The sequence below is a fragment of the Chanos chanos genome, chromosome 5 (assembly GCF_902362185.1).
Source record: "Chanos chanos chromosome 5, fChaCha1.1, whole genome shotgun sequence".
In the NCBI taxonomy this organism is placed as follows: Eukaryota; Metazoa; Chordata; class Actinopteri; order Gonorynchiformes; family Chanidae; genus Chanos; species Chanos chanos.
The window spans coordinates 39,633,315-39,661,096 of NC_044499.1; the positions used below are offsets into that span (position 1 = coordinate 39,633,315).

Sequence of the window (27,782 nt, forward strand, 5' to 3'; positions counted from 1 at the left end):
GTGTGATTTCCCGGTGGGTCAGCACAGGGCTTTTAAACTTCTGATGTCACATCTGCTCCATCTCCTAAGCATGCTGAGCACAGTTCACAAGTCTCCAGTAATAAATATCTAATTCCGAATGGCTTTTACTTAGCTTCAGTTAGTCGCTAACAGTATTGCAGAATGGTCCAGAGACAGGCCACACAATGATGGGCTTTTTGGAGAGCAGTAGTTCCTAGCTACTCTATCACAACTATCAGACACAGTCTAATAGCGTCTTTCGGAAAGATGGGAGCACTGGGAAGAGATTTGCCAGAAAGTAACGGGCCTGGACAAACATTTAGGCTGTCTATTTTAAGTTTAGGACAAAGCGGCTAGCGTACAGGCAGCTCTGGTCTGAGAGTGTTAAACTGTTTATGTCTACTATACAAAGTTTAAAGGAGAAAGGGCTCTTCTAGGATTACTTTATCTGACAGGTAAGTCACTCAGCACGAGCCATGAACGGAACATACGTGCGCCCGCCCAACCAACATAAAAACCACAAACAAATCTCAAACTTGGCTGACAAATTCACTGAGGTACAACAGAACTTGACGCAAGAACCTGTCATGAAAAACCAAGAGTAAAACAACAGTAAGGTCTCACGTCCCGTCTTCTTCTTTCCCCGGAGAACACTTTCCTCACACGCAGAGGAGTGACAGAACGAGGGGAAAGACAGAAATGAAAAGGGCAGGAGAGCGGGTGAAAGAAAAAAAAAAAAAAAAAAACTCAGAAGGAAATGGAAGGGACGGTGGGATACAGCAATACCATCTCCACGTCCTCTCTGCCTCATTCTATCCTTCCCTTTTTCTTTTTCTCTCTCTCCCCACTCACCGTCAGATGTCCCTCATGGTGGTCTGGGAAGTGGATGAAGAGATACTCGGTGGCTACCAGCTGCATGATGGAGTCCCCCAGGAATTCCATCCTCTGGTTATGCCCCCTGCGGAGGGGAAAAAAGGGTACGACAGACGAATAAAAAGAGAGAGAGTGAGTGAGTGATGAGGTGAGATACGGAAAGAGTTCGGAGTGAAGTTCAGATAACTCAGTGGCATATTCTTTTTTTTTTTCCTTCTTCCTTTTCCTCAGGAGAAGATGGAGTCTAAAATGGAGCATATTCTCATGTGGGGAACTGGGTTCTTACAGGAGCGGGACAGGCCAACTGTGAGTAATATTAACAGAGCTTTGACAAAACTAGGAGAAATCTGACATTTTAAATAACTTTCTCTATTGATTTCACAATTTCCCCTAATAGTCATGGGGGAATAAATTGACTTTCTCTGAGGGCAGTAATGGTGTGTTGGCACTATTTGACTATGTAAGCATGTGCTACCGGATGAGGTAAATTGGTGTGATTGATAGGAAAACACTTTTGACACTGCTGAATGTGAAGGGAGAGAATTCTCATATACAGCCCTAAATGGTAATACTCATCCCAACCTTCGCACACAAAACCAAAAACTGGGGCAAATACCTAAAAACTTCATGCTAAATGTATAAATGATGTAAGTATAGTTGAAAAATTCCCCATACATAAAGGAAAATAAGAGAATACTGCATACTCTGGATTAATATGGCAACACTCTCTCTAATACACGCATACACTATTAATAATTCCCCACTTCCACCCCCTCCACCCAAAAAAGAAAAACACACACACACACAAACACACACACACACACAGGAAGAGGTGAGGGAATGGAGGAGAGGCACATCAAGGCTCTTTAATTAAACAGAATTATAGATTAGTGTTGTAGATATAAGCTGGTATTCTGCCAAAGTCCTGGGAGGAGGTTGTGCTTGTGCACACGCAAACACACAGAGCGAATACACACAAAACACATACACACTCAAAACCACCAGCACACATGGCGAGCACACGCTGACGCGCGTCGCGCTGACATTTAGGCGACTGGTGACAGTTCTGAGAGGGAGGAAAACCAGAGAGGATTGTGGAAAAAAAAAGTTTATAGTTGCATTTTATTGTCCCTTGGCTTTCATGTCATGTCGCAGGCGTATTGCAGCGTGCAATCCTTTTCCTGGAATTTACTTTATTAGTGGCACCGCAACATCATGGAAAACCAGCGGAAAAAAAAAAAAAGATAACATTGAAATAATCAGAGAGGCTTTAATGAGAAGCATTTATCAGAGGAGAGAGAGAGAGAGAGAGAGAGAGAGAAAGAGAGCGAGAGAAAGGTATATATTTATACCACCTGTGAGCTGAGGTAAGAAGAAGTGGACTGTAAATGGACTGACAGTGTGAATAGGCACCAGAGAAAATAACAGTTTTAGCACATTTTTGGTATTGGGGAGAATGCTTTTGAGAATCTAAATGATTAACTCTGACTGTGAGCATAAGTGAGTGAGTGTGCGCGTGTGTGTGTGTGTGCGTCTGTCCACAGCAGGTCAAAAGGAAAGTACTTTAGTGGTGAAAGCGCATTAAGCTGTCCTCTTTCACTAATATACAGCGGTGTGGAGAAGTTGAAACGGAGGAGAGGAGTAGAACGGCTCTTTCTTCACCTTTATTAACGGCACACTTTGATCTAAAATACATTTTACAGCATCTGGAAGGCCTATCCGAGGAAGGTTCTGGAAGGATGTCTGACTCCATTTTGTCGAGCTATTACTCCGTCTTTCACTCTCTTTTTCTTTGCTCTTTCCACTTCCCCCGACCACTATGGGAGTTCCACTTTACAGGGCACAGAAATTTCCACTGGTATTCCGGTGGGAATTCTGGAATACACGGCACGCTCTGTGGTTTGGGATCATTGATTAGGTAGGCCAAAGACAGCTCTGTGGTGCTGTCCATGGAAAAAGAAAAGAAGAAGAGGAACAAGAAGTGGATGGAAGGGGAGGAGAGGAGAGGAGAAAAGCAGAACTCTGTCTTTGTCTAGATTTGTGTCTAAGAAGAACCACAAGAAGCAGTCATAAACAAGTTGGTGTTAAATGCCAATGAACAAGGTTTTGCTTGGCAGCAATGCTAGACATGGATGTTTGGATCTTTTGCATACAAGCTTCCACCTACACATGAGTATTGAAAGCAGCCTTCAAAAAAACTATAAAAGCAAACACTGGCCCAAACAATGGAGCATTGCTGGCCCATGCATCCCAAGGTAATGAATAATCACAAACACCACATTTACTAACAACAAACTAGAGACTTAACTCACAAATAAGCAACTGTTAAAATCTTTCCAACAGAAATGCTAACAGACAACCTCTGCGGGATTTAGCATACTTTGGGCGTACCAGAGCAAATCATATTAATCAAAGACTATGTTACCAAAAATTATGGCAGGAGAGAAACTGCATTTAGCACTTTATGTTAAGACTGCAACTGTGGAAAACTAGAGAATGTCCAGCTGTTTACCCAAAACCGTACAAAGTGCTTTGATTTAGCGTTAATTTAAAGCCCTGTTGTTTAATGCGAGGACTAGAGAATGTCTGCACGTCACTCTGTACAATCAGGACACAGAACTCTTGAAAAAAAAAACAAACAAACAAAAAAACCAGTGAAAGAAACTTCTTAAGGATAAAATAACGACAGAAATGTTGTGTTAAGGTACACTTAATACTAGCGTGCAACACAGAAGGTTTAGGTCATTTGTTGGGACAGGGATTTTCACACACTACCAGGCTCTGGTTCAATAATGGATCCGCAATTGTTAGTCAATAACGTTCATAACTCTCCCGAATGACCACGTTCCACTGACATCTCAAATTCGTAATGCTCCAAGTTCATACGCAATCACAGGAAATGAAAACGGAACTACATGGATACAACAAATTTACAACATTTAACTGCTTAGGTTATATTGTAAACAACCAGTGAGCGGGCAATTTTCAGTGAATGAGATGTAATTAACACGTATGGATATAGTTGGAGAAAATACATAAATTAGCCACTTTGCATTTATTTGAAGGAGCTGTGTTTTCTTTTGATGTTAAAATAGCGCTCTCAAAAGCTAAAAGACAACCTGATATGAAGGACACTTGTTTTCAAAAGAGACGGTCTGTTGAGTATTTTTTGTTGAGTACAATGGAAACACAATATTCTTCATCTGCAAGGACATAACTACAGTTCTGAAGAAACACAATACCGAGCCTTATTGTAGTATGAAGCATGCCGACCTGTATGCTAAGGATGAAACGGCCTTGCAGCTACCGAAAGATTTGTCTGTACAGCAAAACTTATGCCAGAGAGTAAGAAAGGAATCAGATGAAGCTCTTCAGAAAGGTCTGGTGGGATGTGGGGGGAGAAAAAAAAAAAAAAACGCTGTCAAAACTGGCAAGTCCTTTTCAGAGGAGGTATTAATAGGGAAAAAAAAAAAAACACAACTGCACGATTCATTTGATTGTTTCAATCTGTCAGCCAGGTTGGTTTCGTTTAGGCATATCCTTTTGTCCGCAAATTCTATAGCCAGTAGGCAATTTGTTACTTTTCAACAGTGAGGATGGACCAATGGCCAACAGGGGAGGTGGCCCAATGGTCACTGACACTACTCCATAAAGTGTGTAGGGGGATGGCAGGTTAACAAGGGGGATGCCTTTTGGTCATTTTGCTAACAAGAGTGATGGCATCCCCCCTCACCACCTACAAATCGCCGACTGTCAATGACCTGTCATGTTACATTTCTGATCAATTTCCTGGTAAAGCTAAAACATTAAGTGCTTTGAGGTACACACAAAGAAAAAACGGATCTGTTATCAACTTTGTGAGATGTATCCTTCTGAATTTTTTATTCATTTTACTAAAACATTTTTTGGAGTAATATGGGATGTCGATGGGGCAGGAAGGGGGAGAGGGCTAGCCTCCAGGAAGATAGGAAGGGCTGTAACTAGTCCCTGGGCAGTTTGAGTTTGAAATTCCCGTTAAAGACTGAGCATCTTAAAACTCCAATTGTCTTAATCCATCCTGACCACAATCTGAAGGTCTTAAGCAAATAGAATCAAGACTGATATGATTTGCTCAAATCATCAATCACAGAAATCAATCAGTCCTGGAACTACATTAATCAAGACACATTGATTTTCGCTGTCAAATGTGTCAGAGAGCTGATCAAAGAAATAAACAACGAGACAGACAAACAGACAGACACACACACACACACACACACACACTCAGAGTCACTCACAGGGTGAGATGGTTGAATCCCACGGTACGGAGTGTGAAGGCTCGTGCGAGCAGCCGCACGTGTGTGAAGAGAACTCCTGTGGCCTTCTCAAAGCTGGTCAGCTTCTGCAGGACTGGAGATGACTCAATCAGCTGTCTGTCTGTCATTGGCTCCTGGACCTACAGAAACACAAGTATGGAGTCGGCAATCATTTTTACACAGACAGAGAGAGAGAGAGAGAGAGAGAGAGTGTGACTGGAGCAAAATGCCACACAAACTCACAGTTTACATTCACACCGAGTGAGAGAGACATACAGAGAGACACACACAAAATAAAACAGAGATTAGCTGACCAAGGTATAGGATGTTGGTTCATCTATTTGATTTAAAAACTACATGTTTATGTAGCAAGTCATGAATATAAGTCCAGTTAAGAGTTAGTTTAGGACTCGCTGTAGAATGCAGTCTGAATTTCCAGACTTTTCTTGCTTTTGAATATTCATAACCCTCATTTGACCAATTTTTGGTTCTTATAAATAACTACCTGAGTATTATCTCTGAGAGTGTGAGAATATAACCAATTACAAAAATGTCAAATTCTCTCTTATTTTGTTTTTGCGAAAAGGGTAAAGAAGTATTTTTTGTTTTGTTTTGTTTTTATGGTTTTAGTAGAATTTACAGCTAAACCCCTTTCAGTGTTTCATAATGTCTTACAAATGAGATACATCCCACCCCCCAACCACCAAAAAAGAAGTTGAACATTTTAATTGGGCTGAGTTTGCTAATGTCAGAGTTCCTACTCTGTCTTTGCCCATAAAAAATAAAATTAAAAAAAAAAAAATCTCAACTGTTGCCTCCCTGACGAGTAGTCCTTAATTAATGACACTGTTGTAAATGCCAGGCATCTCGCTGTCACGACATTTCCACATTCCTCAACTCAGGACGCCAGGTTAGCCTCGGCAAACTAGACACAGACCCTTTTTCCTGACATACGCAATTATGTATTCAACCATTTCTGGGGATTGTGTGTCTGTATTCTCATAAAAAAAAAAAAAAAAAGACAGCGAAAAGAGTTCTTCGTATCCACCACGGCAACCGATGCCTCAAAATCCAATCCTCACAGCACAAAATGGATTCAGTTTCCTTCATTGGCATCAAACTGAGTCTGGGTTTTATGAGGATCGTCATTGTAACGTTAGCGTGTTACAAATGATGATGCTGGAGAGCTGAGGCAACACAGCAGAGCAGAGCAGAGCAGTGGAAGACAATAGGAAAAAATGAACATGGGCATGCTGAATGTTAGGCAGCCCTGTTCAGTTCACGGAGCATGAAGCCGGTAATACTGCTCTAGAATCAAACAAGACAAGTTAGATGAGACCACCAAGCTCAAGTGTTTTTCTTTTTTTTTTTTTTAAGCACTTTAAAGGTTCTTTTCCTGAGTATTTTTTTTCTGTCTTTCAAGGACAGAGGTGCCTTTGCAAGTATGGATCAGTCCAGCTGCCTGGGAAGGTCAAATCCACACTTAATGCCAAAAATGTTAATTCAGAATTTTATTTCCAGTGAAACTGATGCTCCATTTAGCAATTATTTCTTATCCTGAAAATGGACAACCCCCTTAATTCCAAAGCTTAAATTTTGCATTGCCCAGAAATAAACAAGCCTTTGACCTTGAGACATGCAAATGCATAAAAGCTTTTGGGACTCTGAAGGTCTTTTAAGAATGTTGATGATTAATCTAGCTTTACGAGAAAAAAAGCTAAATTTATCACTCCACAACTGACAAAAGAATCAAGCATAAAATACAGAAATTGTGTCCCTAATTGGAATGTTGTACACGTTGCTATGGGGATGTCAGAGTCATCAGTAGCTCCAATCCAGAGTCCCACACAGACAGACCGGTTGGTTATACCCAGCCACTCCTATGTGCTCCAGGGCCCAGTGTGGAAGTATAATGTCAATGTTGCTCCATAACACAAGCCCTGAGGTTAAATGATGAGTCCGAGTCTCTCTCTCTGTCCTTTTAAGCTACAAGCTCAGCCTTTAGACTGGCACTGGGCCCAGAACAGTCAGTTTATCCACTTCTCTCATATATGCCAACATATAAACTGTGGTGAAGGCATGGCATACCCAACACATGCACGCGCGCGCGCGCGCACGCACACACACACACACACACACACACACACACACACACACACACACACACACACACACAAAGTGTTTGGGGATCAGTTCAGCCTCCTGGGATTGAGAACTTTAAGCTCACAGGCTCCCTGATCTTTAAAAACATCTTTCTTAGCTTTAGCCAGTATTAAACAGAGTTCAAGTCCACAGAGACAAATACTTCAATTTCTACACACACACACACACACACACACACACACACACCACAGATGCACTGCCTCTCCCTCTCTCTCCCTCACAGTTTTTCTAAAGGAGGTAACAAAAACCCTAGACAATGGGCGTCTGTATTCTTCTTACTAAATTTTTGAACTATGACTTCACAAATGCTAATCCTGCTTTCAAACAAATATTAATTCCCTCGTTTCAGTCTTGAGAAAGAGAACAAGAGACAGAACGTGAGAGAGAGAGACAGAGGGAGACTAATTCAACAGTGGATATTAGCATCAGGCAAACAGAAAGTCGAGTGCACCACTCCTTGTTTGTACAAAGCGTTCCAAACGCCGAAGCTGCAATAGTCACCTCACTGTTTAATCACTGAATCATTCAGTTGGGTATGGATACAATGCGCAAACTGCACTGACTGATTCTCTCCACAAAACCGCACGTAACTAAAAATACAGAGCCGGCACGGGGAAAACACGGAGTAGCTTAACGAACAAGCCGCGCTGTAACGCTATTTTAAGGTTACAGCTGTTTAAGAGCAACAAATATCATCCTACAAAAGCTGCACCCACCTGTAATGGATGAGGAGGATAGTTGAGCCAGACCTCCCGCAGTTCCTGTGAAGAAAAGGGAAAAAAAAAAAAACAGAACGGTAAGTGTACAGAAGAAAATCATGGGATGGGATGGGTAAAACAGTGGCTATCATGGGATCCAGGAGAATCAGAAGAAAACTAAAGGACAGAGTGAGTCAGAACTTTGGCCATGAATATCCCACACAATGCAGGGGCTTTACAGAGGTCCTCAGAGGTTCAGCATTTCACTAATGGATTAACTGGAGAACCATCAGTGACTCATCAGTAGGGAGAGACACTTGCAGTTGAAACCTGGTTAGGGTCAAGGTCAAGCTAAGAGTACAGGTTGGGATCCATTTAATTATCCTTAAAACATCCCCAGAAAAGAATTACCAAACAAAAACAACAGGCCGGGAACAGAGCTACGGACACGCAATCGGAATTCTGTTTGCGATTAAAGATTTGTTTCAATCAAGCCACCGAAGAGCGTCAACCCACACTCGATGCCTAAAAAATAAATAAACAAATAAATAAATAAAATAACTTCAGATTTTGACTGCCCTGAATTTCCACTGTGCTGTTCGTTCACGTACAAAACTGGAATAATCTTTTGAACTCTGACGCAACGTCTCATTATCAAAAACAGTGTCAGTCTTGGGAGTGTATACTATGTTAGATGCATAGGCTGCACATAGAGAGAGATACCATCTCAAAGCTAAGGTCACATTCTACCAACAACTGAAAGAAGAGCTGTGTTGCAAATCAACACAAGGACACACAATATACAGCTCAGAGAGAGAGAGAGAGAGAGAGAGAGAGAGAGGGAGAGAGAGAGAGAGAGAGAGAGAGAGAGAGAGAGGGAGAGAGAGAGAGAGAGAGAGAGAAAGAAGCATGTGGTTTCAAAGTGTTACAAAACCTTCTCTGATGTCTACTTACATGCTAGATACTGTTTATTGCCTTGAGCCCTATGTCAAACTTCAATGGCAGAGTTTGATAGATTTTCATTTTCTGCAGAAAGTAAACCAAACCAAATAAAACCAAACAAACAAATGAATTAATAAAAATTTTCGAGGTATACGAACGTAAAGCACCCCCCGGCTACTGCAGATCCATACGCCAATTAAGACTAATGTTGAAAACACCTTAAAAAAATATAATCCAAATGCATTTTTAATACATGAATTAAAAAGAAAAACAGAGAGGGTCTTCAGTTTCGTGTTGGTTTTTTTCCTGCCATTATAAAATAATTAAAACAGAGCTTTTTTTTGTTTTTTTTTTTGTTTTTTTTTTCCCCTTGTTAGACAAGCAACAGTTTGATAAAACTTTAACACAGAGCGAGCCCAAGTGTCGTCCATACGCACACACCACACACACTTTCCCAACACTAATGTTTCAATTACAGTCACCTCCAAGGCCGGTCCCCCTCCGACTCTCTGTGATTAAGATTCCACTAAGACGCTACTTAACAACAACAGCAATGTCAGAGTGGGTGCAGAGCAATTCCAAGCATCCAGCTAAACATCTAAAGTCACAAAAAAGAAAGACAAAAACAAAAAAAACAAAACAAAAAAACTTGTTTATTGACATGAAACAAAAGGCAACTTTGCTATTACTTTTTTTTGCGATGAGATTTTTTGTTCGTTTTTGTTTTGTTTTGTTTTTTTTTTTTAAAAATGCATAGCTAGGAAGCACTAAAAATGTTTGAAGGCTCAACTAAAGTTGTACTTTAGGGCACCCAGTATGTCAGTTGCTATTGGCCACTATGCACGGTTCAAAGCCTGAGTGAATAGTAACGCTACAGAGGAATGTCTCGGGAGTGCATGTACTGATTGTAAAGGGACTTTTTTGTCTTTATCTTTTTGGCTTATTTTTTTTTTTTTTTTTTACCCCTTTGTTTCCGCGTGTTTTCCGATTCCGCTGAGAACAATGAAAATAAGAAACCCACACACTTTCTCCTGAAATAAAAAGAAAAGCCATTCTAGACTTGGATAGCTCTTTATAGCACCACGCATCTGTTAAAAAACAGAGTAGTGAGAGAATTACGTGCTAAAGCACTGCACATTCAACATGAAAGCCTGAGGTAGAAAAAGAGAAAAGTGAAGAAACAGAAGACAAAAAGAATGAGGTGGAGAGAGAGAGAGAGAGAGAGAGAGAGAGTAAGACAGAAAGAAAAAAGAGAGGAAGAGAGAGCAACCCGTGGGCTGCTATTAGTCATTCAGTGAGCTATCCAACAAAAGTATATTTATGTTGTACAGATGAAATGAATTCAGCCACTATTGATGAGAAGCATCAATTTGCACAACAAGCAGTCAGAAGTACTAAAGCCTGCCATACGATCCAACACACTCACCGTTCACAGACTCACAACACAAACACACACACACACACCTCTTCTCTCTGACTATCCTTCAAACATACACACACGCCTCCTCTCTGACTATCCCTCAAACACACACACACACACACCTCTTCTCTCACTATCCCTCAAACACACACACACACCTCTTCTCTCACTATCCCTCAAACACACACACACCTCTTCTCTCAGTATCCCTCAAACACACACACACCTCTTCTCTCACTATCCTTCAAACACACACACCCCTCCTCTTTCACTATCCCTCAAACACACACCTCCTCTCTCTCACCATACCTTAAACATGCACATACTTCTCCCTCAAACACACACACACACACACACAGCTCTCACTCTCTCTCTACCCCAAAGATACACACACACACACACACACCTACCTCTCTCGCTATCCCTCAAACACACACCTCCTCTCTCTCACTATCACTCCAACACACATGCATACCTTCTCTCTCTCACTATCCCTCAAACATAAACACACACACACACACACACACACACACACACACACACACACATACATGTGATGACAGCACTCTCTGCTGGCATAGTTTTAAACAAACACTAAGGGCAGATATCATAAATAAATCAGATTCTATTCACCGTCAGGTCTGTCACAACTCAACGCATGCTGCGAAACCGATCGGGACAGTGACGTTCTCTCCTCCTGAGCTGTTGCTGCTATAATTTGGCCTGTCTGTGCTTTTAGTCACTACAGCAGTTCACAGGGTTTTGGGGGAGTTATTTTGATGTCTTCAGTCAGGTGAAACAGCAGAGAGCTAGAGACAGCTCTGCATGAAAAACCTAGACCGAAATCCTTAGAAAACTTGGATCCATTTTGTCAGTGTGTTTATCTTCGAGCCAAATTTGAATGTTGTTGGATCTAGGGAGTGTTGCATCACAAATAAAACATCGCACTTGTTTACATATCTGAAGATCACACCTCAGGCTAGGTGGGGATGGAATCCTAAACCGGAATTAGAAATAAATCTACTTCAGAGATTACAACTCAACACGCAAGCTGTAGAGAAACATAATCATCTCTGTGGTAAAATTTGAAGTTTTTTGGTGACATTTACAAATCTCAACCGCCTCAAATAAGCATCCGTGATTCCTTCTCAAAAATCCACAGTGCGTGTATGGCAGTTCAAAAGTCTGAGACACACCGAGAACCAGTCTTCCCTTTCGAACGTAAACAGTGACCTCAAAAGCTTGAACACTGTACAGAACTGTTAAATAGAGCCTAAATGGAGGGCGCAGAGAAACCGTTCTGCCTCTTCAGATCCCCCACCCCCCCCCCCCCCCCTCAAACTTGGTTAGTTTGATTAGAGTCATTACTGCTCAGTGGAGGCAGTTTAGTGTTCAGAGCAGCAGCCATCAGTATCATACTGTGACTTTCCATACACAATATAATATCCATTTTATACAAGAGAGAGGCCACTGGGTCCTTCTCCCCTCAGACAGGCTGAACAAAATGTACCGTGGATCTAATTAAAGACCAGTAGGGTTACTATGGACAATATGCGCTACATCCGTATTTTCTCATAATGTGTGTAAGCAGTGGATGAGAGCAGCGGTGAGAAATGTAAGCGAGATAGAAGGATGTGAGTGGTGCGCGTTGATTATCTGAGGCAGCGTGAAGAAACGGTGAGTGAATGTCAAAGCAATAAGAGCATCATAAAAAAGTCAATGTGCTCCATTTGGAAGAGTGTTATAATGAGGTGACAAAAACGCTCTTGGCAGGCTGAACTACACCCTGTGTGTGTGTGTGTGTGTGTGTGTGTGTGTGTGTGTGTGTGTGTGTGTGGGTGTCAGGGTGCCCATATGCCTTTTACCACCGTCATTCATTTAGACAATGGCGTGTTTGTATTCCATCATTTTGTTAAATGATCTTAGAAATTCCAAAGGAGATTAGATTCTAAGACTTGGCCACTATTAAGTTAATCCAGTGTTTAAGGGGATAAAGTATTCCAAATGAATGAACCTATAACAAAAAAAACAAACAAAAAAACAAAACTACTATCATGTTGTATTACCAAAGATATAAATATACCATTACCAAGGTTGTTCATTACTCCAAAGAAAAAAAAAAAAACATATCAACAGTGGGTGTGTAAGTGCCATCCCTTAGCAAGTGCATGTGCACGCACGCACACGCACACACACACACACACACACACACACACACACACACACACACACACACACACACAAACACACACGCGCGCCAGTAGTCGTCACCCTTTGTCCTGCTTTTGCCTTAATTACCCCTGATTGTGTGTTATGTATGCCCGCTGTCACTAGGGCTGGCATGGGACTCCATCACTGCCCGCAGCCGATGGTCAGCGTGGCAGCCATCCATCTCCACTCTGCTCCCTGGCACAGGGGTGGCTATGGCAACATCTATCTATTACCAACAGTGCCGCTCCTGCTGCAACTAGACCTCAACTCAACTCTTATCATACACGTATGTATTCCCTGTGTATATATGCAAACACACAAACGCACCTGCACATGCACACACACTGGTCATGTAATTTGTGCATGAGTATGTTTATCTACGCATCTTTACATCAATAGAGATAATTTTCCTAATTTCGGCACGTAACAAAAAGATCTGCCTATAGATTTAGGAGTCCTGCTGACTATTGTTACCATGGAGAAAGCAGTCTCGCTGTTGTTTGGTCGACTTCTCTTTTGTTCCGTTCGGAAATTTGAGAATCCAGTGCCTGAAGCAGCGCTATAATCCACCACGATGCACTAAATCCATCAACATCTATTTTGCCTAAACCCTCACTGAAGTTCTAACGATGTGCCAAGGCATTGTCACAGATCACTCTCTATATTAGAATACGTTTTAGAACAGCAGGACCTGATTCTTCTCTTTGCTAACACAAACTCTATTCCTACACCCTCTACCTCAATAAGCCTGTGTTTGCTTAGCTGATCTGCATGGTAGTACCACAGAACAGAGAGAAAGGTTTAATCCATTTGTAGAGACAGAGACAAACACACACAAACATGAGAATACACACTTTTTTTTTTTTAAGTGAATTACCTCACTGTTGAAAAGTAGCCTTCCAAAGAGGTGTTTGGCTTCTTCTAACCCTCCTTCCAAATAAACTGCCCCTGGAGAGAAAGTGAGAGAAAGAGGTAGAAAAAGTTAGTATAATTACTGTGGGTTTTTATACAAATAAAATGCAGAGCTTTAATTGCATTTCTATTGAAGGGTATTGTGAGAGACTGTGGGGAGAAAACTTAAGCATTCTCCAGGAATTCAGAGAGACACGCACATACGTATGCGTATACACATACACACTGATAAAGATAATGCTAAAATTAAGTGGGACTTGAGTGAGGGGGAAAAGAATGAATAATAATCATCTCCAGGGGTAACCCTGTATTACTGAATAAATCCATTTACCTGAAAACAGGACAATGTGGGTAGGCACCTAACTCAATCTTCCTCGCACAAGGGGATGTTTAGCATAACATGTTTCCTAACTTAAAAATCGATGTAATCAATCATTCTTACTCTAAGTAGGAACTACAAATTTACATCTGAGCAGTAATTGCTTCATTAGTAGTCTTCAGGAACTTTTAGCTGTTTTGTTTTTTTTTTTTCCTTGTACAGAGATTGACTCTCGGGGGGTTGGGGGTTCTGTAACTACACCTCCCCCATTGTTCGAAGCTGCAGGGGATACAAAGCAATGGGAATACAACTTTACGAGATTTATTCGCCCGCAAAACTTTTCTTTAAAAAAAAACAAAAAAAACAAAAAAAACAATGCGCATACACACAGACCCGACAACAAACAGATCATGAATAAAACCAAATAAAACCATCATATTACATGCTCACACATACTGTATCGTACATACACACACCTCAACTGGAACCTTCTAGCATGTTCTACTGTATAGCGCACTGATCAAATCCTAACATTTACCCACATATATTTCCTTTTTGAACTATTAATGTCGCAATAGAGCTATTTCCATGTCTCCCCAGTTCATTTTATTAGTCACCATATGAGAACAGTTTGCGTCGGTTAGCGGGCTGTGAGCGGCTCCAGACTGTTGTGTGCTTATGGGTTCATTCAGTGGAGAAATCAATAAGCACCTCAGAGACTGTGCGAAGCATTGCATACAACTCCTTCATTTCTGCTAATGGGCCATTTTACACTGGGCAACAACATGATGGCAGTTGAAAAACAGTACACGCTTTCACACATGACCTCACACACTGATATATTACAGGTTCATCACCATTAGGACAGATATATTTCAAATGGGGGCTCAGACACACACGCACATGCACACACAGACACACACACACACACACACACACACACGTTCCTACGCACATGCACGCACACACATGCTTCAAATTCAAAAGTGTTCTTCAGTAAACCATAAGTAATTCTTGCTCTTCGCATAGACAACACAAAAACACATAGATGTGGGATACTCCTCACAGCTGTGACTGCTCCAGCCTTGGCCTCACTGGGGGAGTCTTCTGAAGGCACGAGCTGTGTGGGGAATCGCCGCAATAAACATGTTTCCTTCACACTGAACTCTGACCGGGAATGAACCTAGCTCAAAACAGTTCGCATCCCAAGTCCCTGATTTCAACACATTCCTTCCCTGAACCACACCCAGAGTCATAGAAGAGCTGTTTTTTTAAGGTTGTGGTCTCAGCAAATCTGACAGAAATGTCTCTGAGTCATTGCGAATCCATGATAGATGTACATTGTGGGCTGGCTCCACAAAAAAAAAAAAAAAAAAAATCTTTTATGCTGTGACTGCTTAAACTGCACTGTAATCTTTAGAGCAGTAAAGAGAAACAGCAAGGGAGTGGAGGAAAAAAAAACAAAGAGATGTTTGAAGTTTGAGATCTGATCAATACTGTGGACATTACAGCAACATGAATGTAGTTACATATGTTCCCATGTCCAGAGAGCCTTCCATGTAAGTCTATTCTCCCTGTAGAGTTCCCAGAGTGAAACATTCAGCTTTGCTAATACAACCTGGCCTGAGTTCAGACAAATCTATGAACAGCAATTCACACAAGACCATAGTATCCTTTTGAAGGACATGTAACCGAACAACAACAACAAAAAAGTCAAACTTGTCAGTCGTTAGTTTGCGGGTGTCGCTTCTGACTTCTGGTGAGTTTGTTTTTTTTTTTTTTTTTTTACCTCCCTCATTATTTGGTTTGCTCAGGCCACTACATCAGAAAACAGAGGGGGGGAAAAAAGAAAAAAAAAAAAAACCTTGGCTAATAGGAGCTCGTCTGTGTGAAAGAGCACTCGTGTAGGAGACATCATTCACTCCAGCACAAAATCATCGGTCATGAGTAAGTGGTCCAATCAGCTTTGGCTGGCTGCTCTCTCAAAGCTCTGTGTCCTCAGGCCATACTCACAGTTCCCCCCATGCTGTGCTACACTCAGTCTGCCTATCATGACCTCTCAGAGGTTTGCTCTGGACCAGTGGCCCTTAGTTTGACTCATTTAGAAAAAGCCAAATGCTTCAAACCCAAGCCTGCCAGTGCAAATGATCTTAAATCTCTTTGGAAATCTCTGTGAAAACTGAAACTCGTGTAGGAGCTCTTGTTTAGAAATCCAAATCAAGGGGGGTGATGTTGTAGAACCATCCGGATGGATACTGTCAGATCCGGGGCTGTTGTGCAAGCCCCGTCGGTACAGCCCCCCCCCCCCCATGGTAAAATAAACTTTGTCAGTTCTTGGCTTTACATGAGCTCACTGTGCCTCCCACTTGAGCCCATCTGCACAATCCCTCAAAGACTAAACAGATGGTGAGTGATGAGTAAAGCAAATGACTAGAGACTATGCTGTTAGCAGGTGTGACTCAGCAGAAAGTTGCCTCGATGATTTCCCTCGATCAATATTTAAACATGAAACTCCACTGAACCTGGGACAAACACAATTAATCAGTTCAGTAACAAACTGCAGTGTATCGGTTATTCTGAAGAAGCAAAGATTTGGCTCAGTTTTGACTTCTCCATCTTCTTTTACCAATGAGCCATAAAGTGCAATTACCTCAGTGCTAGCTACACTCTGTCCTCAACATACTGACTCAGCAGATCAGAGTTGCTAGCGCATAGCATTTTGCATACAGTAAATGAGCCACTTCATTCAGTGGGTTCAGTCCAGGAGAATGAGGCCCACCATACAACTGCAAGTTCATCTCTCTCCTTTTCCGCATGTTATAGAGTTGCAATTAGTGTTTGCAATGTGAACATCCAATTCAAGACCCTGAACTCAGGTTTTTTTTTTTAGAGATTTTTGTCAAGACTCTAAGTGCTGACTAAGTTTTGGAACTGTATGGCTCGCTTCAATCTAGTAAGCTAACTTTTAGCAGAATGTTGGAGCGACATCTGAAGTAACAGCTGGTAAACTTCACCATGTCTTATAATCAATCTTATAGGCAGTTTTGACATCCTTGCCACCAGAGTCACGAGCCTTGCGCTTCTGAAAGTGCACATACCAATGAATAATTACACTGCCTTTTTTTTTTTATTATTTCTCGTATTTGACATAGCAAAAACCTTCAAATGAATAATCCAGAATGATTAGTCTGTAATCTATCAACAAGAAATATGAGCATTCTTTCACAATTCAGGTACAAAGAAACCAAAAGAAAAAAAAAAAAAGAAAGAAAAGTATGAACAAACAAAGCCAGTCTCGTAAATAAACAGAAAAAAAAAAAAAAAGAAAAACCTAATACCACAATGCAAGCAGACCAGCTACTGATTAAATTCCAACTTCAAGCATCTTAATGTTGGGGGGGGAAGAAAAAAAAACTGAGAGACAGAGTCATAAATGTGATTCCTCTCCTGCCAGAGCTGTGTTGTCAATTAACAAAAGATGCAGGCTTACACAATAAGCACGGTGCATCGCTACCAAGAAAAAAAATATATTCAGTGAATCAAAGAAGATCCTGTCTTTCCTCTTTCCTCTTTTAATAAGTAAAAGCTTAGGGAGTCTCACAAAGCAGACAAATCTGTTTTCCTGTGGCTGCTGGATGACTAATCTAACAGATTAATCCCCCCCACACACACACACACACATACACACACTCACACAGCGAGATCAGGAGCATCCAGCAGGCTATCTGCCTGTCTTCTTCCACATTTCCTCTCATTCGTACTGAGATGTAAATTTAATAATACTTGCAATAAGCATATGGATGAGAGGATTATCTCACACAACCTCAGTAGCTAGAGCATACTGTCAATGTGGACTTCACATAGGTCAAGGGGGGGCAGATCATTTCCAAAATGAACCTGTGGAGATCAGATGATCTGAGAGGGAGAAGGAGAGAAAGAAAGAGAGAGAGAGAAATAAACGAACATCAGAAGGCCAGCAGAACTGGTTGACATGAGATGCAACCACCCTGAGCAAAGATAATGAATAAAGATTAAAAAAAGAGAGAGAATCAGAGCAGGACAGAAACAGAGAAAAAAAGAGAGAAGGAGAGAGAGAGAGAGAGAGAGAGAGAGAGAGAGAGAAGGAGAGAGATAGAGAGAGAGAGAGAGAGAGAGAGAGAGAGAGAGAGAGAGAGAGAGAGAGAGAGAGAGAAGGAGAGAGATAGAGAGAGAGAGAGAAAGAGAGAGAGAGAAGGAGAGAGATAGAGAGAGAGAGAGAGAGAGAGAGAGAAGGAGAGAGGAGAGAGAGAGAGAGAGAAGGAGAGAGAGAGAGAGAAGGAGAGAGATAGAGAGAGAGAGGAGAGCAGGAGAGAGAGAGAGAGAGAGAGAGAGAAAAAGTTTCATATCCCCATTCAGAACTTTGAATAATTCAGAGTTGCCAGAGTTCATTTGCATTGCAGATTCTCATGTACTGGAAACCCCACTCTCAATTCCTCTGTTCTCCTGCAGCTCTCGCTCTCTCTGCCTTGGGGTTAATAGATATAGACTCCATATATTTTTCATAGAGACAGAAGAGTTTGAGCATGCAAAATGGGAGGTTATCCTGACTAAGAATAGCCTCTCAAATCGGGACTAAAGTTCAAAAGGACAAAGCTGCTCTTAGAACAAATAAAGCACTTAGTTCTCCATGTGTTTTGTGTGTAAACACTGGGATAAAAAAACACTACTCTCCTATCATAGCACTTTAAACAGTGGAAAGCGCATCTTTAACCTTTACTGGTCAGTGTCTGTGTATTTGGGGGGAAAAAAAAGACATTATAATAAAGCTAAAGCATATACGGGGCTCTAGTCTCCGTAAGGTTGGATGACAGAAAGAGCTCTGAATAGCACAGACACACCTGATTGGCTGAAAGACTGTGCATGATGTCTGTCTTGACAGACCTGAGCCTCGATGCGGCGAGCAGGTGCGGTTGAGTGACGGGCGGCGGGGGTCACGTCAGATTTGGTGCACGTGTGTAAAAAGAGCGGGAGTTCTCAAAAAAAAAAAAAAAAAAAAAAAAAAAAAAAGGGGGGGGGGGGGGGGCTGACACACAGACAGCTCGCCTGTTCATCCAAAAGATGTGCCTCAATTCTCACTCTCTCTCTCTGCCTCTCTCAAAGACAGGATGAGAGAGTGTGAGTGTGGAGGAGAGTAAAGAGGGGGAAAAGATGGACAGAGGGCAAGAGACTGAATAAAAGTGACAGGAGAAAACCAGCAGACAGTGAAATAACGGTGGGAGAGAGAGAGAGAGAGAGAGAGAGAGAGAGAGAGAGAGTGTTGAGTGTAAGTTAAAAGAAAAGAGTGGCATTTGGAAACAGAGGAGACAAATGTCACAACAAGGGAACGAAAATACCAAGACAAGCATCTCTATATGAGGGTGTCTGTTTTAACTTTGGCATCTAAAGAAACTTTGTCCTGTCCTGCACTGACAGGTGTGTCTCAGTTTAACCTCAATGCCATCAAACCTGTTTGTTCCCCAGTTTTATTACAGTGCAGAGAGAGGGGGGGGGGGGGGGGGGGGGGGGGGGGGGGAGGAGCAGTGATCAGACTGAACAGATTGCCGTGGAAACTCGGCCCTTAATGATCCAGTTTTGGGTATCGAGTCTGTGAGCCAAAGCAATGCAAGTCAGCACTTTGTAATCTTTAACACACGCACCAATCCACTCCCGCAAACCAACAAAAGACAAGGGGAAGATGAAAAAGTTGCTGACAACGCATCTCTTCATCTCTTTATCATTTGTTCTCTCTCTTTCTCCCTCTCTTTCCTCAGTATGTAAGGTATGCTTTTTAGCTTTCACTTCCACCATGTCTCTCTGAATCTTTTCTCTGTAGCTTGACAGCATGATCCCACTGCTCAAAGTTACAATACAGGGGGGGGGGGTGTGTGGGACTGAGTGAAAGAGAGAGAGAGAGACAGACAGTTAAGAGAGAGAAAGTTTGTGTGTATGCTAGAGAGGGAGAGATAGAGAGAAAGTTAAAGAGAGAAAGTGTGTGTGCGTGCGAGTGTGTGTTGGGTGGGGGTGGGGGGACTGCAGTCGCGTTGTGATGTGGATCTTGATCTTAGTATCCTGTTTACTCCCTCAGTGCTGGATGAGATAGGGGCTAGAATAGTTAGGGAGGGTGGGGGTGATTCTAATTTATTTGAAGAGACAGCTTGGACTGTGGAGGTCACGATTTGCTGTTGACACTTGGGAATAGAGTGTGTGTGTGTGTGCGTGTGTGTGTGTGTGGTGTGTGTGTGTGCGCGCGCACATGTATGCGTGGAGTAGGGTGGTCAGCCTGACGTTGACTTTAGGGGCTATCGCTGACTCTCAAGGGACAGAGTTCTCAACTGCAGGTCAGACCACAGAGCAGCAGTAATCAATACAGCTGATGAATGCCTCAAACTCTACCACAGGCAGGACTGTAACGCATGCGTGACACACACACACACACACACACACACACACACACACACGTATGCACGCAAACACACGCATGCGCTCGCTCACACACGCAAACGCACACACACAAAGAGGATGGGCAGGAGTGCAGCGCTCACATGTAGCATACACACAGAAGCACAGTTCAGTCTATTACATGTGATTTCCAGAAGCAGCATCAAAAGCCGGACCACATCATGGAATTTTAGAGGGGCAGAAGCACAGAATACGGAAAACGTACACAACAGCTATGTAGAGAATCTTCTTCGTGTGACTTTCTTCAGCAATAAGAAAACCTGACCAACGTGTGCGGTCTTACGCTGTACATGGGCGTGTCAATGTGTATTTTGGAGTGCGTGTCATTGTATAATTGAGTAAGTATGTGCAAGTCAGACATTACTTAAAAACAGCTGCTTGTGGTATTAGTCAGTGTATTCCAAGCGTTTATAGTGCGTGTGTGTGTGTGTGTGTGTCCACTGACCTATAAGTGCCTCGAAGCAGTTGGCCATGGCGTGTCTCAGGTCAGACTCCCTGCAAAGGTCAGGGCCGTGCGCGTACAGCATGAAACGGTCCAGCTCCAGTTTCTGATACAGCAAAAAGCAACCACTTTATCAGGCACATCAAAGGAAAGAAAATTCAAAACGATTTTTCATCCTGTCATAAAAAAAAAAAAAATATTTAAAAAGGCAATAAAAAACAAGTCTGTGTACAATTCTCAATGATTTAGGCTCTGGGAATTTCACATTTATCGCTTCATAATGCATATTAATCAAATGAAATACATTATCTGCTTCCCTTCTTAGCGTCTTTTTGATGTAAATCACAAAACAGATGGACAGAGAAAACATACCATCTCTCTCTGCTGTTAAGCATAAAAGAAATGTAGAGAAATAATACATTATAAAAACCCTCTCTCTCTCTCACTCCCTCTCTCTCACCCTGGGACTGACAGATGTTCCCAAGTATGGTCCAGCTGCGACACAGCAAGCAGTCATGACTGTTCATGAACAGATCAAAAGAAACGAAAAAAAAAAAAAAAGAGAGAGAGGGGGGCAGGGGGGGCGACTATGAGCAGAAAGGAAGAGAGAGATCATTCAGAGCGCCACACCCTTCCAATGACCTTCAGACCGCGGTCAGACTGGACCAAGGACAAAGTGAGGACAGGATAGACTTTATGGGTCCGTTGCTATGTTTTAAAGTGAATAGTATTTCACAAATGTCAAAACCTACATCAGTCCCTAAGTTATTGGCCAATGATTCCACTTTCTCTTGAAGGCTGCTTATTCAGAGTCATCCTGTGATTAACTGTTGATGCCTTATAGAATGTAATCTTGATTTTTATCTCTCTGATGACTTTTCCTGTTTAACTTAATTAGAAAAAAAGCACTCTGATGCATATGTGCCAGTGTATGAGATAAGCAAAGGGAGACTGCAGTGTACGTATGTTTTCATTTGAAGAAGACAGCAAAATAGCGGAGGCAATGTTTGCCACAGCGGCAAACATCCAGGGAGTAGCATCAATCAGGGACACATGTCACACAAGGAATTAAAACAAAAACACAAACAAAAACAACAAAAAAAATCATAATGAATCCAGACTAACAGGGAATTGAATTCACTTCTAAGACATCCCAGTGAAGTGGGGGATTAAGTCTGTGCTTTCAGATGATATTTTTCAAGAGATAATTACAAGTGTTCTTGTGCAGAAGGCTTAGAGTGAGAGTGAGAAACAAAGAAAGTAAAAAGAGAGAGAGAGGGAGAGGGAGAGAGAGAGAGAGAGGGAGAGAGAGAGAGAGAGAGAGAGAGAGAGAGAGAGAGAGAGGGGGGGGGGGGGGCAGAGAGAGAGAGAGAGAGAGGGAGGCAGAGAGAGAGAGAGAGACAGAGAGAGAGAGAGAGAGACAGAGAGACAGAGTGGCAGGGAGCAAGGAGGGAGGCAGGGAGAGAGAGAGAGACAGACAGAGAGAGAGAGGAAGAGAGAGAGAAACAGAGAGAGGTAAACAATTTGGCAACTGTGCTTATTGTATCACACTGGTCTTCAGTAGCAGGCAGACTGAAACAAGCCAGAGAGAGATGGAGCTCATACAAATTTGGGCGCTTGCATCTTAGTATTCAGCAGGGAGCAACATGAAAGATTACAGTTTTAATTGCTTTCTCTACATCCAGGGATGATTATTGTAGTTGTGTGTAGTACGGCGCAGAAAAGGGGAGAAGGGTAGCTGGCGTTTACAGAGAGAGAATGATTTGGTGCTCTCTTCTGAACTCCTCTTTCCCCAAAGAGGAATTATCTATCACCTCTTAAGACTGATAGAACAATAACCTTTTAGTTTTAATTATAAAGCTTACAAGGAAAGAGAGAGAGAGAGAGAGAAAAAGAAAGAATGAAAGAAAAAGGGGATGCACTTCTAAACCACCAGGGGGGAAGATGTAAGAAGATAGAGAAATGAGTATTTATAATCTTGTACGTTATACTATCATTCTCATCGTATACCGGTTTAACCTTTACCCTGGAAACCAACATGATTAACCGGACTCTTCCGATGCAAAGTGTTCGTGCAGACACGAGAACAGCGGCAGAGTGGTATGGGACGGGGGGTACTTCTGAATTTGAGTAAAGAGGGCGATGATGATCATAATCTGGTTGGTGCTCTGAGGCAGCGACTCATAAAACCGTAACACGGGCCACCGTCCTGGTCCGTTTCAAGTTTCAAGTTTATTTAGAGCCCAATATCACTGTTTACAGTCTCAAAGGGCTTTACAGGCCACAACAGTCAAATCAAAACAGGACGGCACCCCCTGACTTAATCCTCATGGCGGGCAAGAAAAAACTCCCCAAAAACCCAAAAAGGAAATGGGAGAAATCTTGAGAAGGACCACAGAGAGAGGAGACCTCTCCTTGGCCAGACAGGTGTGCAACAGGTGCTGACCCAGTGGGCATTTACAATTGCAAGTAAATTGGAGCATGAACAGTGTCTGGGATAAATTTCTACCAACATATATCAGATATCATTTTGTGACAACTGGCAATTTTAAGGCCAACGTGGGAACCCTGAAGAGACGCCGCAGAAATGGGTAGAATTAGGCTGACGAAAGGTTTATTATAAAAAAAAAAAAAAAACACACACACACACACACGCGCGCGCATACACACCTTGGCCAGCATGGCAAGATGCTGGTTCTGAACAATGGCGGTGCGGTACGTAGCCAGACCTCCCTCCTCCAGGTTGGGAAACAGGTAATACAAATGAACACTGTGGGAAAAAGAAGAGGCACGAGGTTTAAAAGAGTCGAATGGGTTCAAGTTGAGTCCAGTCCAAATAATCACGAGCCGAAGGGAAATGAAAGAAAACAGCAAATACACCATAAAGCCTAGGTAATCTTCCGAAGCAACTGACGCTGCGTGCTAACGGCATAAGTTAAAACAATACACGTGAACTACCATTCTCTCAAGAACAATCATTTGCACGCTATTCCAAAGACGGTGAAATATGTTTGAAAGAGAGATCCAACCATACAGCTGGAGCTAAATCACCAGAGTGAATTTTCTCTTTTTCTATTATCAGTGTCGACACATTCCGTCACATGCCGGTCCCATTGTACCTCCCCGTAATTCTCTTCATTAATTCAGCTTTTAAACAAAAGTAGAGCACAAAAGTGTGCTCTTTTTTTTTTCTTTTACCCTAATACTGGGTTTATTCGTCAAAGCTTAGCAGTCATAATGCAATAATAACACAATTTAATTGAGATCTGAATTAGCATAATAAAAACTAATCTCCATTTGGATTTCATTAATCTAGTGTTTAGCACAGCAATCAGGCTATTGTATGATTGGTGATACTGAGAAGAAAAAAAAAATCTGATTATCATTTAGATGGGCTGCTGAATTTTGAACTCTAAACAACTTAGCTTTCTTTCACACACACACACACATACACACACACACTCACAAAAGTTTTACCATGTTTCTCTGAAAGATCCTTCCAGAAAACAGCCTTAAGTTTTGGGCCAATGCCACGTTAGTCTTCAAGGTTGATGAGTTGTTCTGAGTGTGTGTGTGTGTGTGTGTGTGTGTGTGCACGCGCGCACTCTGTGTGGGCAGGCATGTGTGTGACCACCAATGAAGACCAGACAATAACAGAAGGACATGGGTGTGCAAGGAGATTAGAGAAAGGAAAAAGAAAACAGGGAGTGTGAACAAGAAAGAGGACCTTGGAGTGAGTGACTGGAGTGGGAGAATGAACACTTCGCGGCGTTAGCTGAGGTGACATTTTAACGTGGCCTTTAACGGCTCTTAGCTTCTTGGCTTGTGGGGGGCGGGCGGGATCTGCCAGTCGTGACACAGGACCCATTTCTTCTAAGCAAGGCCGTTGCAGGTCTCAATTCAAATCCTTTACTTTTATTCCTCCCACTTTTACACATGTATCTCTCTCTCATTTTCCATCTCTCTTCTCAATACAAACTGTCTATATTCAGGCTCTACTTCAAAGGCAAAGGGCTGCTTTCCAGGGCTAACTTTTTGTAGCTCTCTCAGAATATAATTCTGTTTTCAATCGCACTCTTAGAATGAAATAAATAAAAAAATAAAAAAATTAAATATCTTATATCTTGGACTGTTCTCTCGACTCTTAAAAGCTTCTTAAAAGAAACTTGTACCGATAAGCATCTGCGCAATGAGGATTTTTGCAATGGAAGAGTGACATGATCCCTTCAGACAGACATATCAATCTCGAGTCCCATTTGAACAAAGCCGCTGCTGAAAAACTATAAGAGATATATGTCAGAGTTTGCCAATTTGGAGCAGTTTTTTCTCCTCTTTTTTTCCTCCCTGAGTGCTTGGAGAATGCCAGTCCCACAGAGTAGGTCAGTACAGCAGAAACCGCTCCCAGTGATTTGCTGGACATGTTAATTGGACAAGAGAGTCATGAATAATTCAGTGTTCGGGGAGGGGCTGGAGTGTGGGCTAGCTCCATCCAGCAGAATGGGACTGAGACCATCTGTGGAGCTACATCAGAGGAGACACTTCAGACACTGGGCTCCCAGTTCTTTGACTCGTTTTCTCCAATTCCCCCTCTCTCTCTCTCTCTTTTTCTCTGAGGCTTTACTCAGCTAGCAAATTCTACGACTGCACTGAAATCCTGGGGTCAACGCTAGGTTCATACCCAACCCTGGATTCAGCTGCTTAGGCGTATGATGAATGAAAGAGTGAAAAGTTCTTTCTAGCAAGTTCTACCGGAAAAGACATGCTAATCATACTTTGTCACACAGTTTTAAAGAAGCAGTCATGCCTAAATTAAAGAGATGAAAGCGTGTGGCCGTCCCTCTGTTCACTTCCACTCCACTCTTTGAGTCTTGCCTTCAACAAGGTGTAATAATAGCTGGTTGTAATTAGCACAGTGGCAAACCAACCACTGGGAGGCACAGGCAGTGTTCACCCAAGAGTCAATAGCCCCGTCAGCATCCAGTAAGCTAATTAACAGTTGTCATAGAGAATTTACAGCCTTTACACGGGAATGGAGGAAAAAAAAGAAATACACACACACACACGAATCTATCTATCTATCTATCTATCTATCTATCTATCTATGTGTATATATGTGTGTGTGTGCGCGCGTGTGTGTGCGCGCGTGTGTGCGCGCGTGTGTGTGCGTGCGTGTGTGTATCTATCTTTCTACACAGATAGATAAATTCTGAAATATGAAATAGCAATCTCATAGTAGTATTGAGAAACAAAGACCGAGACAGCCAGAGAGAGAGGGAGGGGGAGAGAGAGAGAGAGAGAGACAGACAGACAAAGAGTGAGAAAGAGAGAGGGAGGGAGGGGGAGAGAGAGAGAGAGAGAAATTGCTGTTATTTTCAATTAATGGAGGCGTCTGTCAGACAGTGGTGCACTCACCTGGTGAGGAACTCGACAACAGCATCACCAAGAAACTCCAGCCGCTCATTGTGATTGATCCTGTCAGAGCAAAACAGAGACAGGCCTTTTAATAAGCCTTGTGCTCACTAATGCTCGCTCAAACACGCACACGCGCGATAGTAAAGATCTAAAAGTAACAATTACCTAGAAGGGGAGGGATCATCCTGTCCTAGTCGTGACATGATGTTGATTAAGGTGTTGATTCCTGAACAAGAGAAAAGGCACTGAGCACTCAACACCATCAAAAGCCTTGCTCTACACATAAAACAAAACATCTTAAACAACTGAAGGACACATATACATTTAAAAACAGATAAGCATAGCATCTCTGAGGTATAACAATGAATATAGCCTTCGAGTTCATACTAAAGGCACATGACTGCTGTGCTCTCTGACTAAAGCACAAGCCTGTAGAAATGGAGTGATTGTCTCACCTTTTTTCCTCATGTACATATGATGCACCTTCCTATCACCATACTTGGGCTGACGGATTCCACAGTTAGACAGGGAGTTGCGGGCATGGTCAGGATTCATTCCAAAATTCAGGTGATGACTCGGGTGAGTCATGGCCAACTGAGGAGACATGAAAAAAAAAAAAAGAGGCACAAAAAGAAAGAGACAGAAAAAGAGAGAGAGAGAGAGAGATGAGACAAGGACAAAAAAAAAAACAAAGAGATAACTGATAAAACAGTGTATCTGAATATGAAAAAAACCCCAAAACTAAACAAGATGTATATTTAAACAGAGACATAGGAGCATAAAAAGAAACAGGCTTAAAGCACGTTCTCTTGGATGAGGGAGGGGTGAGCCGGCAAAACGAAACCAAATTGGGATGAGATTACAGATCCCACAGCGTTCAAATATATATATATTTAAACATAAGAGAGGAACACGTATCGAGGAAACAGTTGAAAAGAGGTAGAGAACTCAGAGAGGGGAGTAGAATCCAAAAAAAAAAACAAAAAAAAAACCTGAGAAACAGTTGTTCCCCCCCCAGAGACAGGCCTAGATTTTGAAACTCCATTAGAGGTCAAGGCCTTTTTTCCAGGACTGATTGTACAGTCCAGTAATGCTTTGTCAACACGCTTACTCTCTTCTGCTCTCAAACGCCCAAGCTTGCTCTGATTTTTACAGCACTTCAGGAGGTGAACAAGGCATTTACTGGAGAGAGAAAAAGCAGTAGCATGGTCGTGCTTAGCAAAACAAAACAAGAACCAAAAGAAAAGGAAAAAAAGCATTTATCTGCTTATCAATCTTACATTAGCTCAACTTCTGTTTTAAACACAATCTGTCTCTCTCCTGTTTTGCTATGATTTATAATACCCCTCAATCTTTCGCAAATTCAACCCTCAAGTTCAAATCAATTTCAGGCTCCAATGAGATATAAGTATGAAATGATGACAGAGGTTTTTAATATTTATTCCTTTCTTTTTTTTTTTGTTACAGGGAAAACTTAGGAATTGCATCTTTCAGCGTTATCTAATAAATCTATTTCCCTGCGGGGTGGGCGTGGAGTTTGTTTTTTTATTTCTTTTCCCTGAGACCTGGTAATAATGAGTGAAGTGTGAGCGAGTGGTGAGGGGGGCCCCCCCATCAG

The 27,782-nt window shown here is 42.1% G+C and overlaps 1 protein-coding gene across 1 annotated transcript in view; it reads right to left on the reverse strand.

Moving 5' to 3' along the window:
* The window catches only part of drosha (drosha ribonuclease III), a 59,910-nt gene that overhangs the window by 15,312 nt on the left and 16,816 nt on the right, over nucleotides 1–27,782 (reverse strand). Inside the window, exons 17-25 of the mRNA XM_030775361.1 lie at nucleotides 26,620–26,758; nucleotides 26,330–26,390; nucleotides 26,165–26,224; nucleotides 23,423–23,522; nucleotides 20,756–20,858; nucleotides 13,480–13,550; nucleotides 8,048–8,092; nucleotides 5,151–5,308; nucleotides 853–958 (exon numbers count right to left, since the gene is read on the reverse strand). Of these exons, the coding sequence (XP_030631221.1) occupies nucleotides 853–958; nucleotides 5,151–5,308; nucleotides 8,048–8,092; nucleotides 13,480–13,550; nucleotides 20,756–20,858; nucleotides 23,423–23,522; nucleotides 26,165–26,224; nucleotides 26,330–26,390; nucleotides 26,620–26,758 (843 nt within the window). The remainder of the gene's footprint in view (nucleotides 1–852; nucleotides 959–5,150; nucleotides 5,309–8,047; nucleotides 8,093–13,479; nucleotides 13,551–20,755; nucleotides 20,859–23,422; nucleotides 23,523–26,164; nucleotides 26,225–26,329; nucleotides 26,391–26,619; nucleotides 26,759–27,782) is intronic.